Source organism: Colletotrichum chrysophilum (assembly GCF_026319265.1).
Source record: "Colletotrichum chrysophilum strain AFK26 chromosome Unknown scaffold_61, whole genome shotgun sequence".
Classification (NCBI taxonomy): Eukaryota; Fungi; Ascomycota; class Sordariomycetes; order Glomerellales; family Glomerellaceae; genus Colletotrichum; species Colletotrichum chrysophilum.
In genome coordinates, this window is record NW_026517348.1 from 102,622 (window position 1) to 125,876 (window position 23,255).

General features: G+C 54.5%; 7 protein-coding genes across 7 annotated transcripts; 3 read left to right on the top strand and 4 right to left on the bottom strand.

The window, feature by feature from the left end:
• Positions 1-2,877: 2,877 nt before the first annotated feature.
• Positions 2,878-4,995, top strand: COL26b_007508 (uncharacterized protein; the record flags this gene model as incomplete). The annotated part of the gene is made up of 3 exons (XM_053180295.1): positions 2,878-3,720; positions 4,000-4,042; positions 4,109-4,995. The coding sequence occupies 3 exons, from the start codon at positions 2,878-2,880 to the stop codon at positions 4,993-4,995; spliced, it is 1,773 nt and encodes a 590-aa protein (XP_053035744.1).
• A 2,687-nt stretch (positions 4,996-7,682) lies between these two features.
• Positions 7,683-9,813, top strand: COL26b_007509 (uncharacterized protein; the record flags this gene model as incomplete). The annotated part of the gene is made up of 2 exons (XM_053180296.1): positions 7,683-9,624; positions 9,680-9,813. The coding sequence occupies 2 exons, from the start codon at positions 7,683-7,685 to the stop codon at positions 9,811-9,813; spliced, it is 2,076 nt and encodes a 691-aa protein (XP_053035745.1).
• Positions 9,814-10,032: 219 nt separating this feature from the next.
• On the bottom strand, positions 10,033-10,605 carry COL26b_007510 (uncharacterized protein; the record flags this gene model as incomplete). The annotated part of the gene is made up of 1 exon (XM_053180297.1): positions 10,033-10,605. The coding sequence occupies one exon, from the start codon at positions 10,603-10,605 to the stop codon at positions 10,033-10,035; it is 573 nt and encodes a 190-aa protein (XP_053035746.1).
• A 1,090-nt stretch (positions 10,606-11,695) lies between these two features.
• On the top strand, positions 11,696-12,610 carry COL26b_007511 (uncharacterized protein; the record flags this gene model as incomplete). Its single annotated transcript, XM_053180298.1, has 2 exons — positions 11,696-12,222; positions 12,316-12,610. The coding sequence occupies 2 exons, from the start codon at positions 11,696-11,698 to the stop codon at positions 12,608-12,610; spliced, it is 822 nt and encodes a 273-aa protein (XP_053035747.1).
• A 346-nt stretch (positions 12,611-12,956) lies between these two features.
• COL26b_007512 (uncharacterized protein) lies at positions 12,957-13,476 on the bottom strand (the record flags this gene model as incomplete). Its single annotated transcript, XM_053180299.1, has 3 exons — positions 12,957-12,961; positions 13,036-13,194; positions 13,320-13,476. 3 exons carry the CDS (start codon positions 13,474-13,476, stop codon positions 12,957-12,959), a joined length of 321 nt encoding a protein of 106 aa, XP_053035748.1.
• Positions 13,477-18,773: 5,297 nt separating this feature from the next.
• Positions 18,774-20,267, bottom strand: COL26b_007513 (uncharacterized protein; the record flags this gene model as incomplete). The annotated part of the gene is made up of 2 exons (XM_053180300.1): positions 18,774-19,455; positions 19,510-20,267. The coding sequence occupies 2 exons, from the start codon at positions 20,265-20,267 to the stop codon at positions 18,774-18,776; spliced, it is 1,440 nt and encodes a 479-aa protein (XP_053035749.1).
• A 1,056-nt stretch (positions 20,268-21,323) lies between these two features.
• On the bottom strand, positions 21,324-22,805 carry COL26b_007514 (uncharacterized protein; the record flags this gene model as incomplete). Its single annotated transcript, XM_053180301.1, has 1 exon — positions 21,324-22,805. One exon carries the CDS (start codon positions 22,803-22,805, stop codon positions 21,324-21,326), a length of 1,482 nt encoding a protein of 493 aa, XP_053035750.1.
• Between the last annotated feature and the right edge of the window lie 450 nt (positions 22,806-23,255).

Below are 23,255 nucleotides of genomic sequence, written 5' to 3' on the forward strand. Positions count from 1 at the left end.
CGCTTGTTTGAATAGACTGAAAAGCTATATGCTGTCTGTTAGCACCTACAATAGCTATGAGCAGCTAGGGATCGCCCACTTTCTACTTTGTTGATGAGGTCATTCATCGTCAGACCCGATGCTTCCAAGAGAGATACGATGAGATCAAGCTTCTTTTCGTGCTTTTCATTTGAAACGTTTAGTCTATAAACAACTTGTGTCAGGCCTTCAAGTTGTTGTTTGTAAGACTTTTCTGCATCCTCCATAGCTGATAGAATTCCTTCCAGCTTGCCTGAATGAGTTGTGTGCATAACCCGGAGCTCAGCTTGCGATCCTACAGCTGCTAGTTGAGTAATGTTATCAGAAGCCACAACAATTCTTTGTAGCAAATCGTCGTATTGGAGTTGGTGTGGCCGCGTGAAACTGTGGATGAAATGGCGGAGTTTTGACTCTTTGCACCACGAGTGGGCAATCAGGAGAAACTCCAAAATGCAAGAATACAGATTCTCAATGGCAAGTCGCATGTTCGTCGTTGGGTATATTGTGGAAACAATTTTGACTCGCGAAAGTCGCATGCCAACCTGGCAGGTGGACTTGGCCACGAGTTTCAGGGTTTCTGCGTGGTTGACCATGCTCTTCCCCCGCCGCATTAGCCTTTTCTTGGGTCTACATCAGATTCGTTGACTCACGCCAAATATCAGCTTCATGGCACCCCATGCCAGCGACACATACTCTGGATGATGTTGAACGAAGACGTCGAGAATAGTTCCGTAGTGACAGATGATCTCAGACGTCTTTTGCAGCCACCCTCTAGTTTTGCTCGACGCCTTCGCTGCTTCGTAGCTTTCGAGAGTTCCGGCCACCAAGGCTTGAATATCTTCCATGGAATGACTCTCAGTTACTAGAATCTTTTCTCCGCGTGTCAAAGTATCGCTTTGTAGGAAGTATTTCTGGACAGCCCTCAAAGCATCCTCCGCGACACATTCTCCATCTGTTTGAATGCGTTAAGGCACCTTAATATCTTCACTGGTCATTCAAAACTTACCTTGGGTCCCCCCCTTATACCGTGATGATATAGCTGTATTAGGTTCCATTTGTACTGTATCATGTAGCTTTCGCACTATAAAGTCTCAGTTTCAGTTTTCGTTGCGTACCGGGCTTGGGTTCCTGAATACGGAAAATGACGCGCGAGGTGCTGGTCACGACCCATACAGCCAAGCCAAGGCTCGTGAAGGCGGCAAGTAGGCAGCCGTTTGGCGCCCTGAAGAATGACACTGTCGTGTGGAGCTCTACTCGAGCTGTCATCTAGCGTTTGCTTGGTGCCTGACGCCGCGTTTGGAGCATGGATGGATCAGGCTCGAATGATGTTTCAGGAGGATATTACGAACATATCCACCTGGCGCTGACCACTTAGGTGATGATCCTCAAATCATCACGTAGGCCTATCAGGATGCCAGGCTCCAGCCAATCACATTTGTTTCTGGCAATTAAGAATCCAGACGTGATGTTGTGTAACGCTGACTGCGCCTCACCAAAAGCAGCATTCCCCTCTTTCCATCCATTTCACGCCTTGTTCATTTTTCCCAATTCCATCTTACCGCTTCACAGCGCCTTTCCGCGGAGTTTCCGCTAGTGATAACTTACGGTAGAGATTTCTATCAGCTTGAGGTCCCGTCGCAGGTACATTTTGATCACGCATCGTAATGTACGGTGCATCGGGCTCAGCGCCGCCAATATCTCAACCCAACTCAGCCTACATACATACACTTCAAAGCGTTATTTACGAGCATCAAGAGGCGTCATTTCAAGTGGGTCCAAGTACTCGTACGTTTGCCAACATGGCAACGGACAATGTCCATCATCGAATGGCAGCAAATCCACAACCTCGAAAGTCTGGTTCGTACCAAAGAGTCAACCAGCAACGCCAAGGACAGAATGCCAAACACCAGCCCGCGATGGGTATTGCATCTTCGGGAGGCTCAAATCATGCGCTGCAGGATTATCAGATGCAACTGATGTTGTTGGAGCAACAAAACAAAAAGCGGCTAGCGATGGCTCGACAAGAACAGGATGCATGCAGCCGGAGGTGACTATGATGGTGATACTTCGGAGGGAGCTACCGTTCCAGTTACCCAAGTCGACGATCCAGCATCTCGGGAGACAACTCAAACACATTACACAATATCGGAAGATGAGATAGGCAAAGGATTAAAGAACAAATTCGCCGCTTTGGCACACAAAACGGGTGCTCCTCAAAACACCGAGCCCTCCAGCCGTTTAGGTGCCGCGCAGACCGTTATGACAAAGCTGCCTGATAGAGAACGAGAGCCCGCAAATTTACGCCACCCTAAAGCAACGGTCTCTGGGGGCTCCGGTCAACTCAGGTCTGTGGAGTCATCTCTACCGACATTCCCCTCAGCATCCGCCTCTCATGCAGTATCACAACGGAATTTACACGGCCACAGCCCATCATCTACAGCTCAAAGACGGAAGCAGCCCGATGAGACTCATTGGAACTTTGAACTGAATCAAGAGACGCAAAAGATGAACCAGAACTATGGTCATCTGTACAGTTCAGCAGATGTGCCTGAGGCCCTATTCGACACCGGTGAAGTTTTTACAGCACAAAGCTTCTCCTCGGGACATGACGCGGGGGCTGCTACTCCCAATAGCTCAGAAAACATTCAGATGGCTATTGCTGAGACAGATCAGGTTCCCGACGAAGCATTTTCGGACCTTCTAAGCGCCGAACAGACATCTTTGATGTGTTTCGATGTCCTTCAAAAGATGAAGCAACGAATTCAGCAGTTAGAAGCAGCGAATGAAGAGCTTAGCCGGATTGAACCACCACCGGTGGCTGTCAGAGTGCGAATCTTTCACTGTCTTGAAAACGAAGACATGGAGGAAAATACATACCTCGCGGAACCAGAATGGATGGTCAACAAAGACGACATTCGTCTCATTGCCCGATCTCTATTGATGGACCCTGAAAGATATATCGAAAAAGAGAAAGACATCTCATTTGTCGTCTACAAGTGTTACTCGGAAGACCACCAGAGAGCCGCAGTAGAAGAAGCAAGGAAGTTTTCCGGGCCACTACCAAACCCGGTACCTGCCTACCAGGACATATTGCTGACTTCGAAGGAGATGGTGGAGGCTGTGAAGGCATTCTTCGCGCTACTACCTGCGTCACGTCAGGAGTTCCCTAAGGTCAACACCGATGGAAGGTTGTCAGCGCCCTTCATATGGTGCTATCACCATCGCAAGTCAAGCAAAATCGGATGCCTGCCGCGCCGTCAAGCTGAATTGGTCAATGCACTTGTCAGTCACATCGAACAGGCTTATGCGCCGTTGTACGACAATATAGACGAACAACTCAGCAGAGGTTTTGTCTCGAATGGTTCCATGGAATACCTCTTTCGACCGGGTCAAGTTCTGATCTCGTTCACGGATGGTGTCCCACAAGGTCACATTGCAACATCTCGCCCTTTTACCTACGCCGATGAACCTGACGACTACGCTATTGTTCCAATGTCAAAGAGGCGTCGAGATCCCTCAGAAAAGTACTTGTCGCAATGGAACATATCATCGCGTTCAATCTTGTACCGTGGAAACTTTGTTCGGGTGGAAGAAAAGCTCAAGATCGAATTCGAGACGGAGACTGAGAATGGAGAAATTGATATCTCGACCTTACCTGTCGTCCCGCTTGAGTACACCTCAGAGGCAGTTCAAAACCGACTAGTACGTCGTGGCCACACATTCTGGAAATTTCGAGAGAAACGACTCATCTCCTACCAAGGCAAAGGGAAAACTCACGCTGTATGTCGGGTGTTCTTGGACGGGCTGACAATTCCAACGCCTCCCTTTACTGACCCTTTTACTCAACAGGGAGAAAGATTCGTGATTGACTACGACACTTATACTAGCCTCCATCCGATTAATTCGTATTCGATGAAGGTCACTGACGTAGTAGCTGAACCGGGCTTGCCCGCAGATGGCAGTGAACCCCACGCTCCTCAGATCTATCTCTTTCCAAACATTGTCCCTGGCTTTGATCTGAGACGTAAGAAATGGGGTAAGATTTTACGTGGTCTTTCACGTCAAAAATTTGCACTAATCATTTAAATAGTTGATGTTGAGGTCGACCAAATTCAGGACGTTGTCTGGAATGAACATGCCTTCAAGAGTCTGGTGGCTAACGAAGACATGAAGACACTCATTCTTGCGCTTGTCACGAACCAAATCGATTCCAAAAGAGGCACGGATGTGATCGATAACAAAGGGAACGGTCTCATCATGTTGCTTCATGGCTCTCCAGGTACTGGAAAAACGTTTACCGCTGAATCCGTCGCCGAAATAGCCAAGAAACCTATGTACTCGGTGACCTGCGGCGATATCGGGACGAATCCTGCTGATGTCGAGAAATATCTCGAGTCAGTCTTCCACCTCGGCAAGATCTGGGACTGCGTCGTGCTCCTCGATGAAGCCGAAGTCTTCCTCGAGCAACGCACCCTACAGGACCTCCAACGGAACGCACTTGTCTCCGTATTCTTGCGCGCCCTAGAATACTACGATGGGATCTTGATTCTTACGACAAATCGCGTCGGGACCTTCGACGAGGCCTTCAAGTCTCGAATTCAACTCGCGCTCCGGTACGAGAAGTTGGAGGCCTACCAACGCAAGCAAATCTGGAAGAACTTCTTCGAGAGGCTCAAGAGCATTGGAGAAGAGGGCAGCATTGACTTCAATGATATTTCGCTGCACATAGACGAACTGACCAGGCACCCGATGAACGGACGACAGATCCGGAATACGATCACCACCGCACGGCAGCTCGCCAAGTTCATGGGAAAGAAGATGGTGTTTTCGCATCTGCAGCGAACCATTGCAATCACGAACAAGTTTGATCAGTACTTGGCTGACGTTCGGGAAGCTGATGTGGAGGAACATGGTGGAAGAGGCTTGGATGGCAGGTACTCAGACGAGTATTTCGCTCGATCTGATCAAATACGATAGTTCGACTAGCTATTGGAGAACAACGTGGCGATTGAACATTTTCATTTTGCGGATACACAGGGCCCGAAAATCACACATACCGACGTAAATCGCCGCAGCTATCTACTCAGATGAACTCATTTTGCAACCCATCAAATAGAGCTATGTTTTCTCAACTTGACTAAAGAACTGACTTTCCCTACAGTGAAAACGCATTTTGAGCTACCACTCATAAACACCATCCAAGATTTGACTCTCCGTTCGAATCTGGTGCAGTGAAACAGATCGAATAACGGAGCTTGACAGCTTCAAATGATGGATCGCGTCACCGTGACACCTGACATCGCCAACATTCAGAAGCTCCTTGAAGACAACGCAGTCATTCCAGTGATGTTCTCCCTGATGCTCAATACCGACTGCCTTCCAAGCTTGGATGACGGACGGCTGCAAGGCATAATCCCACGTTGCTCTCCATGTAATCACGGGACGCTGCCCATGACCCATTGACTTGTATTGGAAGAGCGCCGCCAATCCCTCTTGCCCGTTCCAAATCTCCATCACGCGGAGATTTGGCATTCTCATGGCCACCTGTGCTGCTGTTCGGAGCATATCACCGATTTTAGTGGTGCTCTCATCGGGCGCGAGTAGTCGTGAGGTCAGCGTCCATGAAGTAAGATTGGGCCACTCCCATAAACACTCGCAGCCACACAAGAAATGGCTAGCATCCACCATGAACGATACTGAGAGGATCTCGAGCTGTAGACTAGCCTTAGCGAGTGCCTTAGCCATACACGGAACCGGTGTTCGAATAGGGTCGTATTCCAAGTCAAGATCAGAAAGTTCTGGGTATTTTTGAGTGAAGTTCTCAAAAATAACAAGTTTGCGCAGTTTTGTGGAAGCAAAACTTTCGAAGAGAAGTTGGTAATCTATATCACATATTTAAATCAGTAGATTAATACTATTGAGAGATATGGCACTCAAAGAGAAATACAGCAAAAGAGCAAAGACAAGGAGGGTGCTTACCGCTATTTACCATTTTCTCACAGGCACAATCCCATTCCATCCAAGGCTCGTAGTGGATCTGCTGGAGTCTAGGAAGAAGGGAAAACATGTCTCCTAAAGTCACTGGACTCCATCGCCGGCGATTCTGTTGACGTAGAATCACGCCAGTTACGGCGGGGACCAGAGGTAGTCGCAAGCGGCTAGAGCGATGAAATGCTCCGGGTAAACCGTTCCGCAGAATACCATCGAACGAAGCATCGATGATACCCGAATTTAAGGGGGAAACCCTACTGCCGGCCATCCAGCCGTGCTGGCTATCATGAAATTTAGCTAGAATCGGCTTTGGCATGTATTTCTTCCAATCGCAGTCTTTAACAGAGATATCAGGTGCAAACGTCAAATACTTGAACCAGTGTTCTGCATCACTAGGAGAGTGAACGCTAATATCCAACAGCAGGCTGCCGTTTGGCTCCCATCCGCTGAGCGTCATAATGAGATCGCGCAGGGCTGTGGTGACCAGGGCATCGTCCAGTTCGCTCATGAGCCGCATCCTCTTAGTACCCGCCGCACACTGATTGCAATCGTATTCTTGGAGCTCCAGGCAAACCCAGATGTAGCGTACGAGACCCTGGTTGCGATGAGTCATTGAACTGAACTTCGGGAGGCGTGAACGTGTCACTGTAATGCGGGCGAAATTCTTCGGTTCGATGAACTTCTGCCACTCTCGGGACACTGTAGCGAAATTAGCCAGGCTACAGCCGTCCTGTAGTAAGTATTGCAGGATCTCAAGTCTGATCTCGGCGGGCAAGCGGTACCAGGATGCCCTGGTTGATGGCGACGACATGGACGCCATATTTGGTGGTGTGTTGTCCAGCTTGCGACTACGGGTGTTGTGTGGTAGATGAAAGGATGAATCAATCGCAAGCCAGCCGGTTCGAAGTGGTTCACCGTCAATTTGCAAGTTTCCCATTGAGAGACCTTGATAGGTCAGATGTGGAGAAGGGAAACACGAGGCTTTGTTGGCTATTGCGACTCATGACTTATCTGGTTTGAGGGTAAAGTATATGAAATCTGAGCACAAAAGGTGGAACGAACACTTCTAAGGTCTTGAACTAGTTGTGCTTCTTGCCTGCCTGTCTCCAATACCTATCGGACTATGTACGTACCTCCCGAGGCTCCCTTTCTCTTGTTTGGCTCAGGTTAGAACTCTAGGCTGAAGCCAGCAAGTGACATCCGGCTGCAATCGAAAGTTTAAGCGCCTCATTCGTAGGGTTGTGGAAAGGAGTGCTGATAGGTGGCCACGCGCTCAGCCGGGACTCACGGGGCTTGGCTTTGAGAAGCGAAAAACAGACGGCTTTCAATTGATGTTATAAAGATCCGAAGAAAAACAAAACGGAAAAAAAAAAAAAAAAAAAAAAAAAAAGACGTTGGAAATCGCCCGTCCGAATGGATGGAAGTTGTAGGCAGGGGGCCCTGCTGACCAGGGAGCTGCATCCTTGTTTACCTTTTGGGGAGACCCACCCGAATTGGAAGGCGGTGAGGTCGCATTGGAGGTACATCGGATGTACACAGACGCGCTCCATCCATAACACTCGGTCGAATGCATCGTGCAGCTTCCAACATCCACTACTCCCAGAACGAAACGCCCTCGAGGGCCCAGTTTCGACGACGACATGATACACTGAGTCCTGTGACGCGTACAAACTATGGAAGAGTCCGCCCCGAAACGGCGAAGAACATCGCCGCGTCTGAGCAGAGAGCGCGACGAAGCCAATAACGAGTCGACGACACCACCCGATCCTCCCCCACCACGAAGCTTGATCCGGAGGCCGAGACGCCCATCTTTCGCGTCGCCCACCAGGTCAAGCCTCTCGCGTACAAATCCAGACATCCTAAGACGACGAAGCCTCAGCCCATCAAAGCCCGCCGCCGAAAATGCGACCCAATCTACGCAAGATGCTCGCGAGGGGTCCGCTGCCCAGAGCCAGGAGTCTGGGCCGTCTTTGACGAGCAAGCCGGCGCGTCCCAGAACAAGCTTGTTCGAACCCGAGCCTACACCGACCGAGTCCCCTCTTGGGTCTCCCGCACGACGATTGCCGAGCTCTTCGCGAGCAGGACTCAGCGGAGCGTTGGCGTCTAGACCGCGCCGCTCCTCGGGCAAGCCTGTACCCAGACCGCTGCCCGAGCCAGAGGTGGAGGAAGAGGAGATCAATCCTTTCGCTCGACGTGGACTTCGCCGCTCACCACCGACTGGCGTCATTCCCCAGAGATCACAGCCTGAACCCGAGCCTGAGCCTGAGCCTGAGCTGCCGCCCACACCGACGCAGAGAGGCCAGGCTGACCCGGTGGTCACGACGCCGCCCGCCGGCATCCACGATACACCCTCAAAACGAAAGCGACGGCCCGCGTCGCCGTCCAAGAGTTCGCCCTTGAAGCAACCGCCCCTCCGCCCGCCTGAGTTCTCTCAGAAGACAAAGGACCCCTCGAAGAAGGCCCCGCCTACCGTGACGCGAGAGAAAAGCCCAAGTAAGCCGGCGAAGAAGACACGGACGAGAAAAGGACCTGCAGGAACACACGAGGCGCGGCAGATACCAGCACCCAACCCGAATGCTGAGCTCGAGGCGGAACGAGACGCGCTCGAAGCGGAGATTGCCAAGTTGGAGGCAGACCTGGACTTTGCTACCGAGGAAAACGAGCGGATTCGGAGAGTGCAGTCGCTTAGGTCTGCGACTGGATCTTTCGTGCCCGCTTCAAAGCGAGAGCAGCTCTTCGATCTGTTGCAAAGGCACCTCGTACCCCCTCAGAAGGACAAGAAGCCCGACGCGGCGGATGAGTGGTTTGACTTGGCGATGAATCCGACGTCTTGGTTATCCATGGCGTTTCTTGGACAGACGCAGCCCTTCACGTCAAAGCCGCAAGAAGAGGAACTTCCGGCACCAGTATCGCATCACCCGATCCAAATGACTGCGGTGGAGGAGCTTCCGTACCTGCAGGCGTTCACACCCTTCGAGTTCTCGGGCACTACGAATATCCTGCCCCGCGAGAACGAAGACGAGCCTCTGCTGCGGAAGCACAATATCGTTCTCAGATCCGCACATCCCGCAGGGTTATTCATGGCAAAGGTCGAAATGACAGTCGACACCGAAAAGTTACAAATAAAGCACCTCAGCGTGCCCCGACTAGACCCAGCCGCGGTCCCTGAGCTCGGCCCCTTCATCGAAAAGGTCGCCGGCGGTGGTTCCAACACGCATATGAAACGAAACGTCAGCATCGTCACCTGGGCGATGGCCGAGTGGTACCGCCTCGCCGTCGAGCGAGCCAATGTGTGGCATGTCCTGGAGAACGAGCTGGGGGATAAGGAGAAGTTAGTCCAGAGCGTCGCCAAGATAAGGACTCGGCGTAAGAAGCGCAGGAGAAAGGACGACGACGACCCAAGCCAGGATGCAGACAGCAACCTTGGCGACAAAGACAGGGCGCCAAACCTCACTCGCGGAGCGTTGCTTCCCCACCTCGGACGAACAGCTTACGAGATCCCCATCCCGGATGCGGTGGACGAGGAGACGTCGTGCTTGAGGATACAATGGAGGATAGACTTTGACTGGACTGGAGAGGCGCAGAGTAAAGTTGGATTGATGATCGGCATGCCGGGTAGATGTTTGTACCCCCTTCTCCCTCCCTCTCACGCAAAGCTAACACACCGCAGGGCGTCTAGGAGATGAGCGCGGCTCATTAGCAGCAGCATCCAAAGTCTTCGAGAGGCTCGTGCAAGGAAACGAAGGCCCCATGACGGCTGTGCGGACGGTGGTTGCGCTACTGGCCGGGGACGCCTCTTCTTGAAAAGATACCATGTTGGAGTCGACTTTTGTTTTATGAGTATGAACTGTATATCACTATATCGCCGGCCTCTAGTGGATAAGCCGGCAGCACAAATACAGAGGCACCTCCAGGTGCATGTTTATGACGGGTATCTCCCTCTCCCACAACCATTTCCTAAACCCAGGGTCCTCCATAGTTGCCCCCGTTCATATCTCCATTCATCCCACCCTGGGGACTTTGTCAGTTCTGCCCATTCTGGTATTCTCTTGGAGGACGCATGTGGAAGCCCCCACCGCTCTCATGCAACAGTCTCATGCCGTACATTGCCCTCAAGCTATCCGCCCTCCCCATCGGCCCGGGCATGCTTCCCGGGGTTCCAGGCCAATGGCTGCGGTAGGCCACGTTATCGTAGATGCCCCGTCCGAGGCGTTCGCCGGCATGAGGCCAGCCGCCGCCGCCGCCTCCACCTCCCATACCAGCGCCGTTCTCGCGGGCGAGGTCGTTGTAAGTCGGGCCCGCTCCGCCGTACCGCGCATTGCCACCGGGCGTGTACATCCTGTTACTCATATCCGCGCCATTCATCGCCCGGGCGCGCATGCTCATGTAGTCCAGCGCGCGTGGGGCAGACCACTGCGTGCCAACATCGGGCTGATTGGGGATCGTGGGACCACGCCACATGCGGCTTGGGTCGTTGTCGGGCATGAAGCGTACGGGGATGCGACCGGCGTTGTTGTTTGATCTCGGCCCGTTGGGCGTGTTTCTGTTCTCGGCCGGGCCGGTTGGGTAGCCGAAGGAGTTGTTGTCGTCCGACATGGCGGCTGTTGAGGATGTAGTTGCTTGGAGTCTTTGGCGTGAGACCTGGGGTGCTGGAGGAGGTCGCGTAGGAGGGACTTTATATGACATGGCTGGATGGTGTTTGCGGTGAATCGCGGGTTTTGAAGAGGAGTGTGTTTGGTGATTCAGGCGGAGGTTGGACGAGGATGCGTTTGGGAATTGCTGCGGAACTTGAGTTAGGTTGTGTTAGACAAGCTTCAGTACCAGCGTCGCGGCAACGTACATGTACGGCTGATGGGCAAGCTCGCCGGCTGCGAGTTGCCGGTTTTTCAATGCTGTCGGAGCTTTCGTGGCAGCAAGTTTGTTGCAGAAACTATCGAGTGGTTGTGTTGATCTTGGCTTCTCCATCCGGGACTTTTGGACAAATGTTGTTTCCCAGCTCCATGTCCGCGGGGAAACGGCCTATGCTCTTGCTTTTCAGTAGAGATACGGCAACGGACAGGTACGTTTCACACGAGAAAGACAGCAGCATAACAATCGGATCCAGCCACTACTCGAAACACCTGCCTAGATCATCCCAAGGCATCATCGAGGGCTCTTACCCGAGCTTTAAGGGGAATCCGTTGTCCAACGACCAAGACAGCTACCTGTTTGGACTGTTACTTTCATAGCACGCAATGAATCCATTCAGAGTTTTCTCTCAAGGAGGACTATGACTTTTACAAAAAGACGTAAATGTCTACACAGTAGAATCAAATCGTCCATATGATGCATCTATATATGAAAGCCAGTGATGATTTGTTCCCCCTACAAAGAGATGATAGACCGTCATCATATCGTTCAGCAGACAGACAAGCACCATCATGAGAGTGTCTTTGTTACTAGGACGGGCCCAAGAACAGGAGCGCTTGGCTTCTGTAAGAGCCACAGACCAAGGGCATCATCGACGCACCAAGCCCGCGCCCCTGAGAGACACCCCCTCACTGACTCGATGGAAGACTTCACGATAGAGCCCTCCTCAACGACTAAGCAAGGCACTGGAAAAGATTTTACCAAAAACTTCAACTGGTGTTGTTTTGAAACTTCTTTCCTCCTCGCAACACCATCGCAAAGCAGCTAGACGCCCGCCATGGCTGACCTCGACCACCCCCAGACCGGCCAGGAGGGCCATCCCAACACCTGCTTCGTCGAAGACAACGAGGACTCTGACACTGAAAGCATCTCCTCGCCCCTCGATCGCCTCTCCCTCGACGAGAGCAACATCGGTCCTATCGCCGCCGCCATCCCTTCCGCGCACATCCTCGACATCGCCAACGTCTCGGGCATCAACCTGGCCGCTGCCTCCTCTCCCGTCCCCAACACAACCACTGTCCCCGTTCCCCGCGAGCTCACCCTCGAGCCCCTCGTCTTCCTCGGCATGGCCCGCCCCATCCCCAGCGAAGCCGCCTCCATCCGCCAGAAGTACGGCCCCATCGCCTACGCCGACGACATCGTCAAGGCCTTCGGCCTCCCCACCGCCCGCGCCCTCGCCAAAGAGATGGCATTCCACGTCGCCCGTCTGCACTACCACTCCGTCCGCGACTCCCACCGCGTGGTCTTCCGGCTCGCCCTCCCGCGCACCTACAACACCACCACCCGCGGCGGCGGCGGCGCCCCGTACCTGAAGATGATCGACTACTACTCGCGCCGCCTCTACATCGACAGCAACGACCACTTCTTCCTGAAGGGACCGGGAGACCTCTAGGAGAGACACACCAACCCCGCCGAGGACCTCTGGCGCAAGCACCAGTTCCCCGTCTTCCCGCTGCCTCACCCCGTCCACCTCCTCGGGGGCGCTTCTTCGGAGGATGAGCTGCTAGAGGCGTTCTCGGTCGACTACCACCGCAGCGCGGCTGAGATCATGGACGAGGTGCGCGAGATGAGCAGCTTTCCGCGCGTGACGTACGGCTATTACTTCGCCCTGTCGGACGATATGGTGCGCGAAATCGACGCGTTCAGATCTGAGGATGCTTCTGATGACGATGACGATGACGATGACAACTGAGTGGAGGAAGGAAGGAAGCAGACGTCCAATGAGGATAGCTTGAATAGGCAAGAACGGCAACGGGTTGGTTCCTGCCTCGACGGATCAAATACCTTGGTATCACAATGAAAATAGGGGTTCCCTCAATGCTTCCGTCTTATGAACCACGCAGTTTCACAACGGGACATTAAAAGTTCATTCAGCCTCAAAACGGCTCCGTAGCTCGATTCGCTACCTAGGATTCGTAGGTGTATCTATGACCCCGCGTCATCCCTTTCATCAAATCATAAAAAACCATGCTCATGCAGCGGCACAACAACATGCTTTCCCCCACCTGCCCCGTGACATCGTCATCGTCGTCATCCGTTTAGTCTGAATCATTCCAGCGTCAGAAATTGTCCCATTCATCATATTTGTCCCTGCCGGGCGGGGAAGGCAGTACTCACTGAAGACGAAGTTGCCGTTGTCGTTGCCGATGCGCTCAGACAGGTTGCAGTCGGCGTCGATGGCCTCGCCGCCGAGGTTGAAGAGGCGGGCGCGGAGGATGGGGACGTTGTCGCCGCCCTCGATGGAGAAGTGGATCTCCTCAGCGGAGTTGGAGTAGCCTGTGGTGGGATGTCTTGTTAGTGATGATTGTTCTGAGGGCAGATGTGCTGGACAAAGAGGAAGCCATGGAGGGAAGGGTCCATCCGGCGAAGGAGAACGACGGGGAGGAGGGAAGGAGGCGTACCGTTGCCGTTCCACTCAAAGTGGCCGTCGTTGTTGCCGAGGCAGTTGTTGAGGTCGATCTCGGTCTCGTTGAGGTCGCCGTTCTCGTTGCGGAGGGCGGCGCGGAGGATGTGGCCGTCGTCGACGCGGATGTTCTCGGCAGAAACGTGGAAAGACATTTTGTATGTGGTTTGTTTGTGGTGGTGGAAGGGGGTATCAAAGGTTTGTTTGTGGTTTGTAGCTTGTGGTGAGGTTGAAGTGGGAGAGGAAGACAGAAGTGGATGTTGGGAGGAGGAATTGGGTTTATATATACGTCAGGGACCCGTAAGTGAGAGGACAGGTGAGCTACCTAGCTACCACGGGGTCTATGGATCACGGATGAGGGGCACAGGCTTGGCCGAGAAGACAAAGGGGCGTTCAGGGTAAGAGGGGCGAGAGGCCTCCATTCAAGGCAGAGAGGATCAAACACGTGGAGGCAGGTGGAAGGGGAGAGCTACCTCGATGGTAGGAAAGAGCGGTCTTGGAAGCTGTCTTTTGCGGGATGACATGGGATGAGAAGGGGGAAGGGGAAGAGGGTTCCCGCTTGGCGATCGCGTCACGGAGGTCACGTAGCTTGAGCTTGCATCTTGGGGCGGGTTGCCTCGTCTTGGTCTTGCCCATTGACTTTCCACGTCTTTGCTGGCACAACCTTGGCCCTGCCCTGTAAGGAGAGGCAGGCAAGCTGTGCCGGGACAGTTGTGAGGCATTCCCTCGCGGTGATTCGGTTTGTTTCTGCCGCATGTCACTCTCTCATGCGACGGGACGTCCGTTCCCACCTCAGCTCCAGGAAAGCTGGCTACGTGGAAGCTTGGAGCCAAGAGCCGCAGCTTGGAAAAAAAGGGCAGCTCCCCGCCATGGACAGGGGTGAGAGCTTCCTTTTGGTTGGGTAGGCTCGGGCCGGGGGGTGTTAGCTTTTAAGTGGGATGGAGGGGCAAAAGGTACGGGGCGGGGCGAGCGCAGGCAAGCTTGTTGTTTCGTTCTGGTGTTGTTGTCGTTGTCGTCCGTCGTCGAGACCTGTCGTGAGGTTGCCATGGCGTGGGTGAGACCCCCGCCGGCAAGATGATGCCGAGAGCTCACGATGCGCGGTGCTTGGCGTGCGTGCTGCTCCTGCAGGGCTCTCGCGAATGGGAAGAGGCGTTTGGAAGGTTATTACGCGTCCTTTTTTCTTGTGCCTCTGCATCTAATCGTGTTCTGTACGAATTACGAAGGGGGCCAACTACAATTGAGAGGTGCAACAATCCGGAAGGTTATTCACGGCGTGGCTTGTTCGTTTAGGTAGGTCCGAAGTTTGGGCCTTACTGAGGAATGATGAGATGATTCATGACGTCCAGGCTGCCGCGCGCTTGTTTAGTTAGTACGGCGGTCGAGACCACAATCCGAACTGATAGACGGACGACGGCGTCTGGACATTCTCTTTGCATGATTTAGTGAGAAGCAGCCCCCGTCGCCCTCCCCTCGCGGCCGCAGATGTGAGACCTGAGCCAGGCAAGGCGAGACGAAAATGTCCCGAAAATAAACATAAGGTGTGAGGCGATGGACGAGACGGCATGATCACGCATTCCATGGGGGCCAAACGCGAAAAGCCCACCCAGTGGTTCCCCTCTCTTGTCTGTCTCCTTTGAGCTGCAGAATGAGGGGTCCTCAGAGCCGAAGCTGAGGTGGTGTTTTGCCCACGGATCGTCTCGGATTGCCCCATGACTTGGACCACCTGCGGTTCCATTCAATGGACCCCATTAGAGTGGGAATAATTACGGATAGGCTCGTTTTTCCTTTTCCTTGTTTGGACTGGAGACCTGGCAACGTGAAAGAGCGAGAATCAGAGGACGGCGGGGAGTTCAAGGATCTGTGGATGTGCAGTGGCATGTCGTCGATTTAGATGCGGTGTATCCGTACCTTACCTTACTTCGCAGTAGCTGGAGGCTGGCCCCGTCCTTTTTCTGCTTTATTTTATTTTTCTGCCCCTCCCCTGGTAAGGAGGGACGGGAGCTCCGGCCTATTGGGATGGTAGAAATGGCCTAAAAGGGCGGGGACGGGGGCCACGGGTTGCGGCTTGGGCCGGGTTGCCGTTTAGGAGCGTGTTTTGTTCTGTTGGGCGGCGCGGGGCGTCGGAGGGAGCCTGCTAATAGGCGATAGCTGAGCCACGAGTGTGTGAATGGTCTGAGGCGATGTCGTTTGCGTCTGGCAAAGGGGGGACGGCGCGTGTCGGCATTGGTTTGTGAAGGACGGCCAGCGTGGGAGTGGTGAGGTGTGTTTTGAGTTGAGGTGGTGATCTGTCGTTGCACAGGCCTTACAGGGTCGGGATGGAAGGGTTGGAGGGAGCCAAGGCGGGGCGGGGCGGGGTTGTGCTTCATCATAGGAGCGGTGAGAGGAAGCTGGTGTTTGGGGTCGTGGTTGATGAGGGTGATCGTTTTGAGCACCTTGAGGGTTTTTGATGGTGTATATAAATGGATGATGATGGCCGGGATATCACGAATAGCTTCAAGACCATCATCGTCTTCTGGGTGTCGCAGTTGGTTGTTGCAACGACTGGTGTTGAATAGCACGGCCTGGCCTGGGTTCCATTGCATCAACAACAATCAAACCATGCCCACGATCGCTTTACACCTTTTACATGGCACGAGAAGACAATTTCGGCGTCTCAAAAGTCAATTGCCAAATGAGTGACTAAACTAGCCAACAGGTCCTTCCGTCAGAAAGAGAACACAATCCGCCGATGGCTCATCCCCCAGAACCATAGCCCCATTTCCCGCAAAACAAAACTCATATCATCGTAGTCGAAGTCGAGAAAGACGGCTGGACGTTTCCGCTGCAGACCGCCGTCAAACGGAAACATGTGTCATGGCTCGTGGGTTGTCTGCTGAACGCACAGAGGCGAACAGCTTATTTACAGCCGGAGCAAGAGCAGCTGGAGCCGCAGTTGCCTGAGACATGGGGGTTAGCGCACGGTAAGGCATAGGGGGAGAGACAAGCGCGCTGGCGCCGATGTCGTAATCGACGATGCAGCAGCAGCAGCGCAGCCACATGGGGGTGAAGACGTACAGGTAGAAGCGCCGGAGCAGCCACAGTCACCCTTCATTTTGATGGATTTGGTTGGTTGGAAGAGGTTTGAAAAGGTTGTTGACGATGATGTGATGGAGTTGATTGATCGCGTTGTGGAGTAGATAAGACTTAGAAGAGAAGGGTAAGAAACCGCGCACTTATATATCCGAAGAGGCACTCGGCCGTCGCAGGAGGCAGAGAGGGGAGCGGACGCTGGAGGAGGGGTCAGATGTCAGATGAGGGTGGCCAGATGGAGCCGGATCGGGCGGCCGTCATTGGTGGTGCGGCGCCGTTTGTGCTGTGACGGTGGATGGGTGGGGTTTGCGGCCTTTGTGCGTTGACGGCAGCCAGTCGCCCTCTCGCGAGAGGACGGGCGGGTGGTGGTCTGGCTGACTTGGCCTGGTCCGCCGCCGGGCAATGCATGTCCCATGGCGGGTGGAGGGGCGTATCGCCTCATCTCCTTTCGGCTGCTGGTGCTGCGCTGACCCCTCACATTGTCGTGTTGTTTCTGTGTACGGCGGTAGGTTGTCTCTTATCGCTGGCCTGGCTGATAAGGTTCAGCAGGTGGGTTTGCGTCTTTTGTGCTTGCACGCGCCAGGATTCCACGAATTGGTTCTTCATGCAGCGTTTGCAGATGACCCTAGCCTGGCCTGGCCTGGGTGGCTGGCAGAAGATGAGATGAGGGCGTCCGTGACACTCGCCAAAAGCAGCGATGGTATCTTCTAGCACCTGCGAGGCTCTCCTCGACGGCGCACCAGACAACAGATAGCGGCACACTCGTTCAGGCAGGACCCTGAATCTATCCAAGGCGGCTGACGTCGGGGCACCTGGGGGCGAGGAGGGGTATCCCAAGCAGGCACCAACTCTACCCCAAGCCTCCGAGCTTGCTGGGGAGGGGTGGTGTGGCCCGCGGCTGTGACGTCTATCGGCAGCTGTGGCCGTCTCAGTTGCGGGTTTTGTGCGTGAATCTTCACCAGTCGTCGCCCTCTGGCCTCGGGCCTCTTGATCTAGCTGAGACTGGGCGACTCGTCAATCTCTTCGAGGCATTTCTGCGGCATACGGCGACACGGCGCAAATGGCACATGCCTGACGCAAAAAAAGACTCCAATGCCCTGGCGGCGTGACGGCGTGTCCGGTGAGTCTTCATGCGACTTCCAAGCGAGATGCTCGCGAAAAGGCGTCGGATGTCCCGCCTGGAAGGGGAAATTCTTCATCACCGCTTCTTCAGCAGCCACCTCAGCCAGAACCCCACTGCCGGTCTCCACGGCCAACGTTAACGTTGCGTTCCAATGGGGGTCGCATTGACCTCCGGCGGGTTGCGGCTTGCTCTTCGCCCGTCGCCCGTTGGCCGTCCCAACCACTCTGGGATCGGTTGAGTTTGCCGTCCGCGTCGGAGTGTACTGCGGTATGTATCTCCCAGGCGGCGGCGTTGCTAGCCTGTGGCCGGCGCTGTCTTGACCGACATGTTGCCGGCGTAAGCCCAGGAGATAGGCTGACGGACCCTCGCGCGGGTGATGTCGGTGGGCAGGCAATTGTCGGGAACGTTTGCCTTTCAGCAGCCGACTAGCGATAGACACGTGTGATGGACCCCTTTGCCGCGACGTATTTCCGCACCGCGTTGGTGACTTTGCATCATGTTCGACATGCAATCGCATTCAACTGGCTGCGGGGGTCGTTTTGGACCCCGTAGGCAGGCCTGGATTGCATCTCGCTTCGCTTCGCTTCGTGTGCGGATGAGCCAGGTAGAGAAACTTGCTCAAACAAGGCCGTCTCCATTGGCTGATCCAGTCACTGCAAACTGCGAATGTATCGAGAATATTGGAACCAAGTCGGGAGGAAGCGACAGCTGCCATCGTCATGCGTATCGTCTCTTGCTGAACAGAGTGTCACTGTGTAACTATTTCCAGGGCAGGCGCCGGTCGGCAGACTTTTCGGGCAATGATCGGCTGATGACATCGCCCCACGTGCATACTCCTTGCCTTACGTCAGCAATGTCTGCAAGTCACGTGCGGGCTGCTGTCAGCTCTCTCCGATGATCATCGACAAGATCGACGCCCATGACATTGTTTGTGACGTTGATTCGGAAGGCAACGCTGCGCCAGACGCCATCAGGAGATAAGGCTTCCAGAATAATCTCTGAGTTCATCGATCAGCAGTGATACAAGGCAGCCTCCAGCTTATTGGCACAACGATGGCTCTACGAGAGCGAACGATCAAATCCGCTAACTGGATCGTTTTCGGAGCGATGTCGCAGTGATGTACAATCAACACATCCAGATCTTGCCTTGTGCCAGCCTGTCGACAATCAAATGAACACGCAAGATTGTCATCTCGATTACAGCTCAAGTTTCCACAAAGCCACGGCATCAAGCAGCACGGAGACCAACAGCCACGCACCTCACTCCCTCCCACTCAGCCTCACCTTCATCTTCATCCCACTCCGAACCGCCGCCCCCATCTTCATCTCCTGGAACGCCATGTCTCCCACCAGTGCGTCAAGCTCGAAAAACGTCGTCCGCGCCTCCCTCTTACCAACCGGAACGGTCTCGAAATCAAACCACCGCGCCGTGAGTAACAACAACACCCGCAGCTCGTCCATCGCCAGGTCCTGCCCCATACACGCCCGCGGGCCCCTCTCAAACGGCCTCCACGCAAACCGGTGCAGCGCCGCCCCCTCCGCCCCCAGGAACCGCTCCGGCCGGAACACCTTGGGGTCCGCGAAGTAGGCCGGGTCGAAGTGCGACGCAAACTGGCACAGCGCGAGCATGAAGCCCTCGATAGGCAGCCGTCTCCCGTCGCAGTCGAGGTGTTTGAGCTCCGGCGGCGCGATCCGCGTGCTGAATCCGACGGGGTAGAAGCGCATCGTCTCCTTGATCACGGCCGTCGTGTACTCCAGCTCGTTCGTCTTGGCTGGGTTCGTCCGCAGCATCTCCGCGCTCTCCTGCAGCCCGGCTGGGAACACCGCATCGTGCTCCTCCCGCATCCTCCGCATGGCCTCGGGGTGCAGGCCCAGCAACATCACCGTGTACGTGAATGCATCCGTCGTCGTGCCGTGGCCCCCGAGGAGCAGCGTCTTCAAACTGGCCCACCATTAGCAAACGCCGTCTTCTCCCACGCATCACCAACCAACTCACTTCACAACCAACAAGTGCAAAACCTCCCCCTTCGGCGGTCCCACCTCTCCACTCTGGATCCAGTCCGCAATGACCCGGTCCATGATGCTCTTCGCCAGCCGCCGACTTGGCACCTCCCCCTCGTCTCTCATCACCTCCCACCGCTCCAGCACCGCCTTGCGAAGAACCTCATCACTCCGCCTCTTCACCCCGCGGATCCGCCACCACTCAACAACCTTCCTCACCGGGTTCCAGCTCGTAATCACAAAGCTCAAATACTGAATCAACGCCCTCAGGTCCTCCAGCAACACCGACCCCTTCCCCTGCGCATCCAACGACATCCCAAACACAATACTCCCAATCACGTCAAAAATAGCCTTGGCCGCCTCCCCCTCCAGCTCAAACTCCTCCTCGCCCCTCTCCTCCGCCCTCTTCCTTAACTTCTCATGAAAAACAAGCACATCCTCCGAAAACATGCTCAACATCGGCTTCACGTACCCCTGACTGAACCCGCTCCCCATCATCCGCTTCCCCGCCTTCCACATCTCCCCGTTCACGCTCACGATGTTGTCCTCCCCCAGCACGGGGCCCATGAACTTGCCCACCTGCGGGTGCTTCAGCGTCGGCGTCCCCGTGAGCAGCCGCTGCGCCGCGTCCGGGTCCGTCACCACCAGCACCGGGTCCGCCAGGGGCCAGAAGTCGAGGTACCACGCCCCAGGCATATCATAACGCTGCGCGATCGCCGCCATATACACCTGCGGGTGGCAGTCGGGCGGCATCGTCGCCGCGACCTCGCCCAGCAGGCGCAGGTGGCCCCATAGGAACGAGTGGCCCGGAGGGCACGGCTGTCTTCAGTTAGGTTTCCGCGTTCCTGTCCTCATCATGATGTTGCAACGTGCCTTGTCCTTGTAGAACCTGCGCTCCTGAACGAGACGGATGATGAAATATCCCACCGACGCGATCCCGAGTGAAAAGGCAATGAGCCAGTTCGATACCCCAAACATGATGCTAGGAATGTGACTGACCAAATCGACGCCTCGAATCGGAAAAAGCGAGTTTATGTTCTTCACAACAAATCAAGATCTCCAACATTAAAAAGGGCTGCGATCTCAGGGATATACATCGGCCCACCAACCAACGCCTCCCCAATCCTTCGTATTTCGTGCGTCGTACCTTGCGGCACAGTCTCGGTTACGCTTCCGTGCAGAACCCCGCATCCTGTCATTTCCACCTTCTTGAAAAGGGTGTCGAAGCGGGCTTGGCTTGGAAGGGATGGATCGCTTAACTTTGAGTCAAAAATTCGGGCGTTGGTGGCTTGAATGCATGGCGATTAGTCACCCCGTTGACGAAGTCTGGTCATGATTGTGGCTTTGGGGTCAGGTACTTCACTGTCTCTGATGCCTGTGATGATTTCATCTATCGTCCCTGTGGCCTCTCTGGTCTACGTTATTCTTCTCACATCTCTTTTATCTCGATTGTTCCTATCGGTCCTTTTGTTTCTATCGTTTCTGTCACTTCTGTCGTCCGTCATCGTCCTCGTCCGTTCCCTATCGTCTTCGTCCCCCGTCGTCGTCCCCCGTCTTCGTCCCCCGTCTTCGTCCCCCGTTATCGTCCCCCGTTATCGTCCCCCGTTATCGTCCCTGTCGTCGTCGTCGTCGTCGTCGTCGTCGCCGTCCTTCAGCATTAGATCTAGGCTTCACAGGGCACGAGGGTAGTGCTTAAGAACTGAGTGGTAGCAATGAATTCGTCTAGAGCAACGACCTGAAGTTCTCGTGGCGACTAAGCAACATACATATCATATCCTCCCCTCCACTTTCCCTTCTTCATTCTCCCCCTCAAACCTCCAGCATCTGTTTCCAAGTTTGATGCCAAAGTTGCCCTGTATGATTGCCAGTCACCAGCTTGAGTTTAACATTTGTTCCAGCCAGCAGCTTGCGCGCATCCTTTGTCCACTGCCTTGGCTTTCCGTATTTGGCACCCAGGGCGATGACCTTGAGACAAGGTAGCTGGCTCTTCGACGCAGTGCACAGAGCGGTAATCATCTTCTCGATTCCTTTCTTGTAGGCCATGACTTGCGGATGGCTAGCTGTGATCCGGCCGTTGACCCCGAGCAAGGACCACGTGGCGTCGATGAAAATCTTCTCCAGTCGAGGAGCCAACAAGTCGGGGAAGCTCGATCCCAAAAGTTCAATGGTGGCTGGAGTGTCAAAGAAACAGTCGAGAGTGATACGGAGCTCTTTGAGGTTGTTCATCTGAGGCAGGCAAGTGATGTGCTTAGTTGAGCCTGGGGTTATGACCCACGTGTTTCCAAAGAAGCGGTTGTATCCTTGGGTGTTCAGGGACAGTTCCTTCAGCTGAGGGCATGATTGTGGAAGGACTGTGTTGATGTTTGATCTTCCATTCCGGCGAGGGCTCTTGATGGAGGCTTTCAGTCTTCTGAGATTCGGGCAGCGCTTAAGCAGGTGGCAGAGGCCGGTTCCGTCAGCACTGCTTGAGTCGAGTGTCAATGTCTTCAGGGGAAGCTGGACGTTGGCAATGTCGGGGTCTGCGAGCGCATCCCATATAGGGGTATCGCCTATAAGACGCAAGTCGGTAAGATTGGTAGCGGACAGGAGAGGGGTGAGGACGCTGATCGGCTGGCCAAAGACGTTTTCCGCATGGTTCGGGAGGCTAAAGCCAGTGAGCGAGAAGCTTTTCAGAGATGGAAACAGAGCTCTGCGAGGGACGACGGCCAAGGACGACGGCGACGACGGCGACAACAAGGGCAAGGACGACGACGACGGCAAGGACGGGGATAGCATATCCAGGTATGCGATAACGACGCGAGTTGACGGGCGACAATAGGAGTTGACCTCAAGCCTAACCTCTTCAGCCCGGTCAAGAAAGATGAGAAGCAGGGCAAGAACGCTGCGCGAGTTTTCCTTCGGGGATCCGATGCCGCAAAGGGTTTTGCAAAGAATGACGAGGCTGCGGTCGGTGTCGCACAGGTTGGTCATGTTGAGCTCTTCATTGGTCCAGGATGAAACGTTCAGAGCCCAACGATCGAAACGGCCGCCGGCGACAGAGATGTGCGCCTCCCTCACGCAGTTGCGCAGGTCCGGATTCTCGATGAAGCTTCGGGTAAGGAGGTCGTAGGCCTTCATGCTGTGGATCTCGACCTTGCGGTACAACTCGAGCTGAGCGAAAGGGTACATTTGCCAATTGAGAAGGCACAGGTTGAGAAGATCCCTCTTGCTCTGGAAGGCATTCTGGCTTGCGCATTTGACGATGCAGCAGATGAGCTCGTTGGGCAGTCGGGATAGGGAGCTGTTCTTCATGGTGGCGGCGGTCGCATAGGGTCTGACGTAGGAGATTCGTGGTCAGCAGGTAGGTAGAAGAAAACAGCGTGGCAGGCCATAGTACCTTGAAGTGGAAGAAGCAGACTCGGGATGTCGACTATTGTGCAGACGGAAAAAAGCGCGTTGGTAGGAGAAGAGAAGCCGAGTCGGGATATCTCGTCGACGAGGAGGAAGACTGTGTAGAGATCGCGATGAATACGCGCAAGGCGAGAGAGAGGATGACGGGCAAAGACAGAGGCGGCGGTGGGAAGTGGTGACGAGGGGTAGAGGTGATGGAAAGAGGCAGCGATGGGGAAAGGCAGAGACAGAAAAGATGACAGAGATAGAGGAAGGCACCGACGAAAATTCAGAAGGGGAAGGAGGAAGGTCGCGGTCGCGACTGGAGGTCTTTCCTTGCTGGGTTCTTGTCACTTTAGGAAACCACTTGCC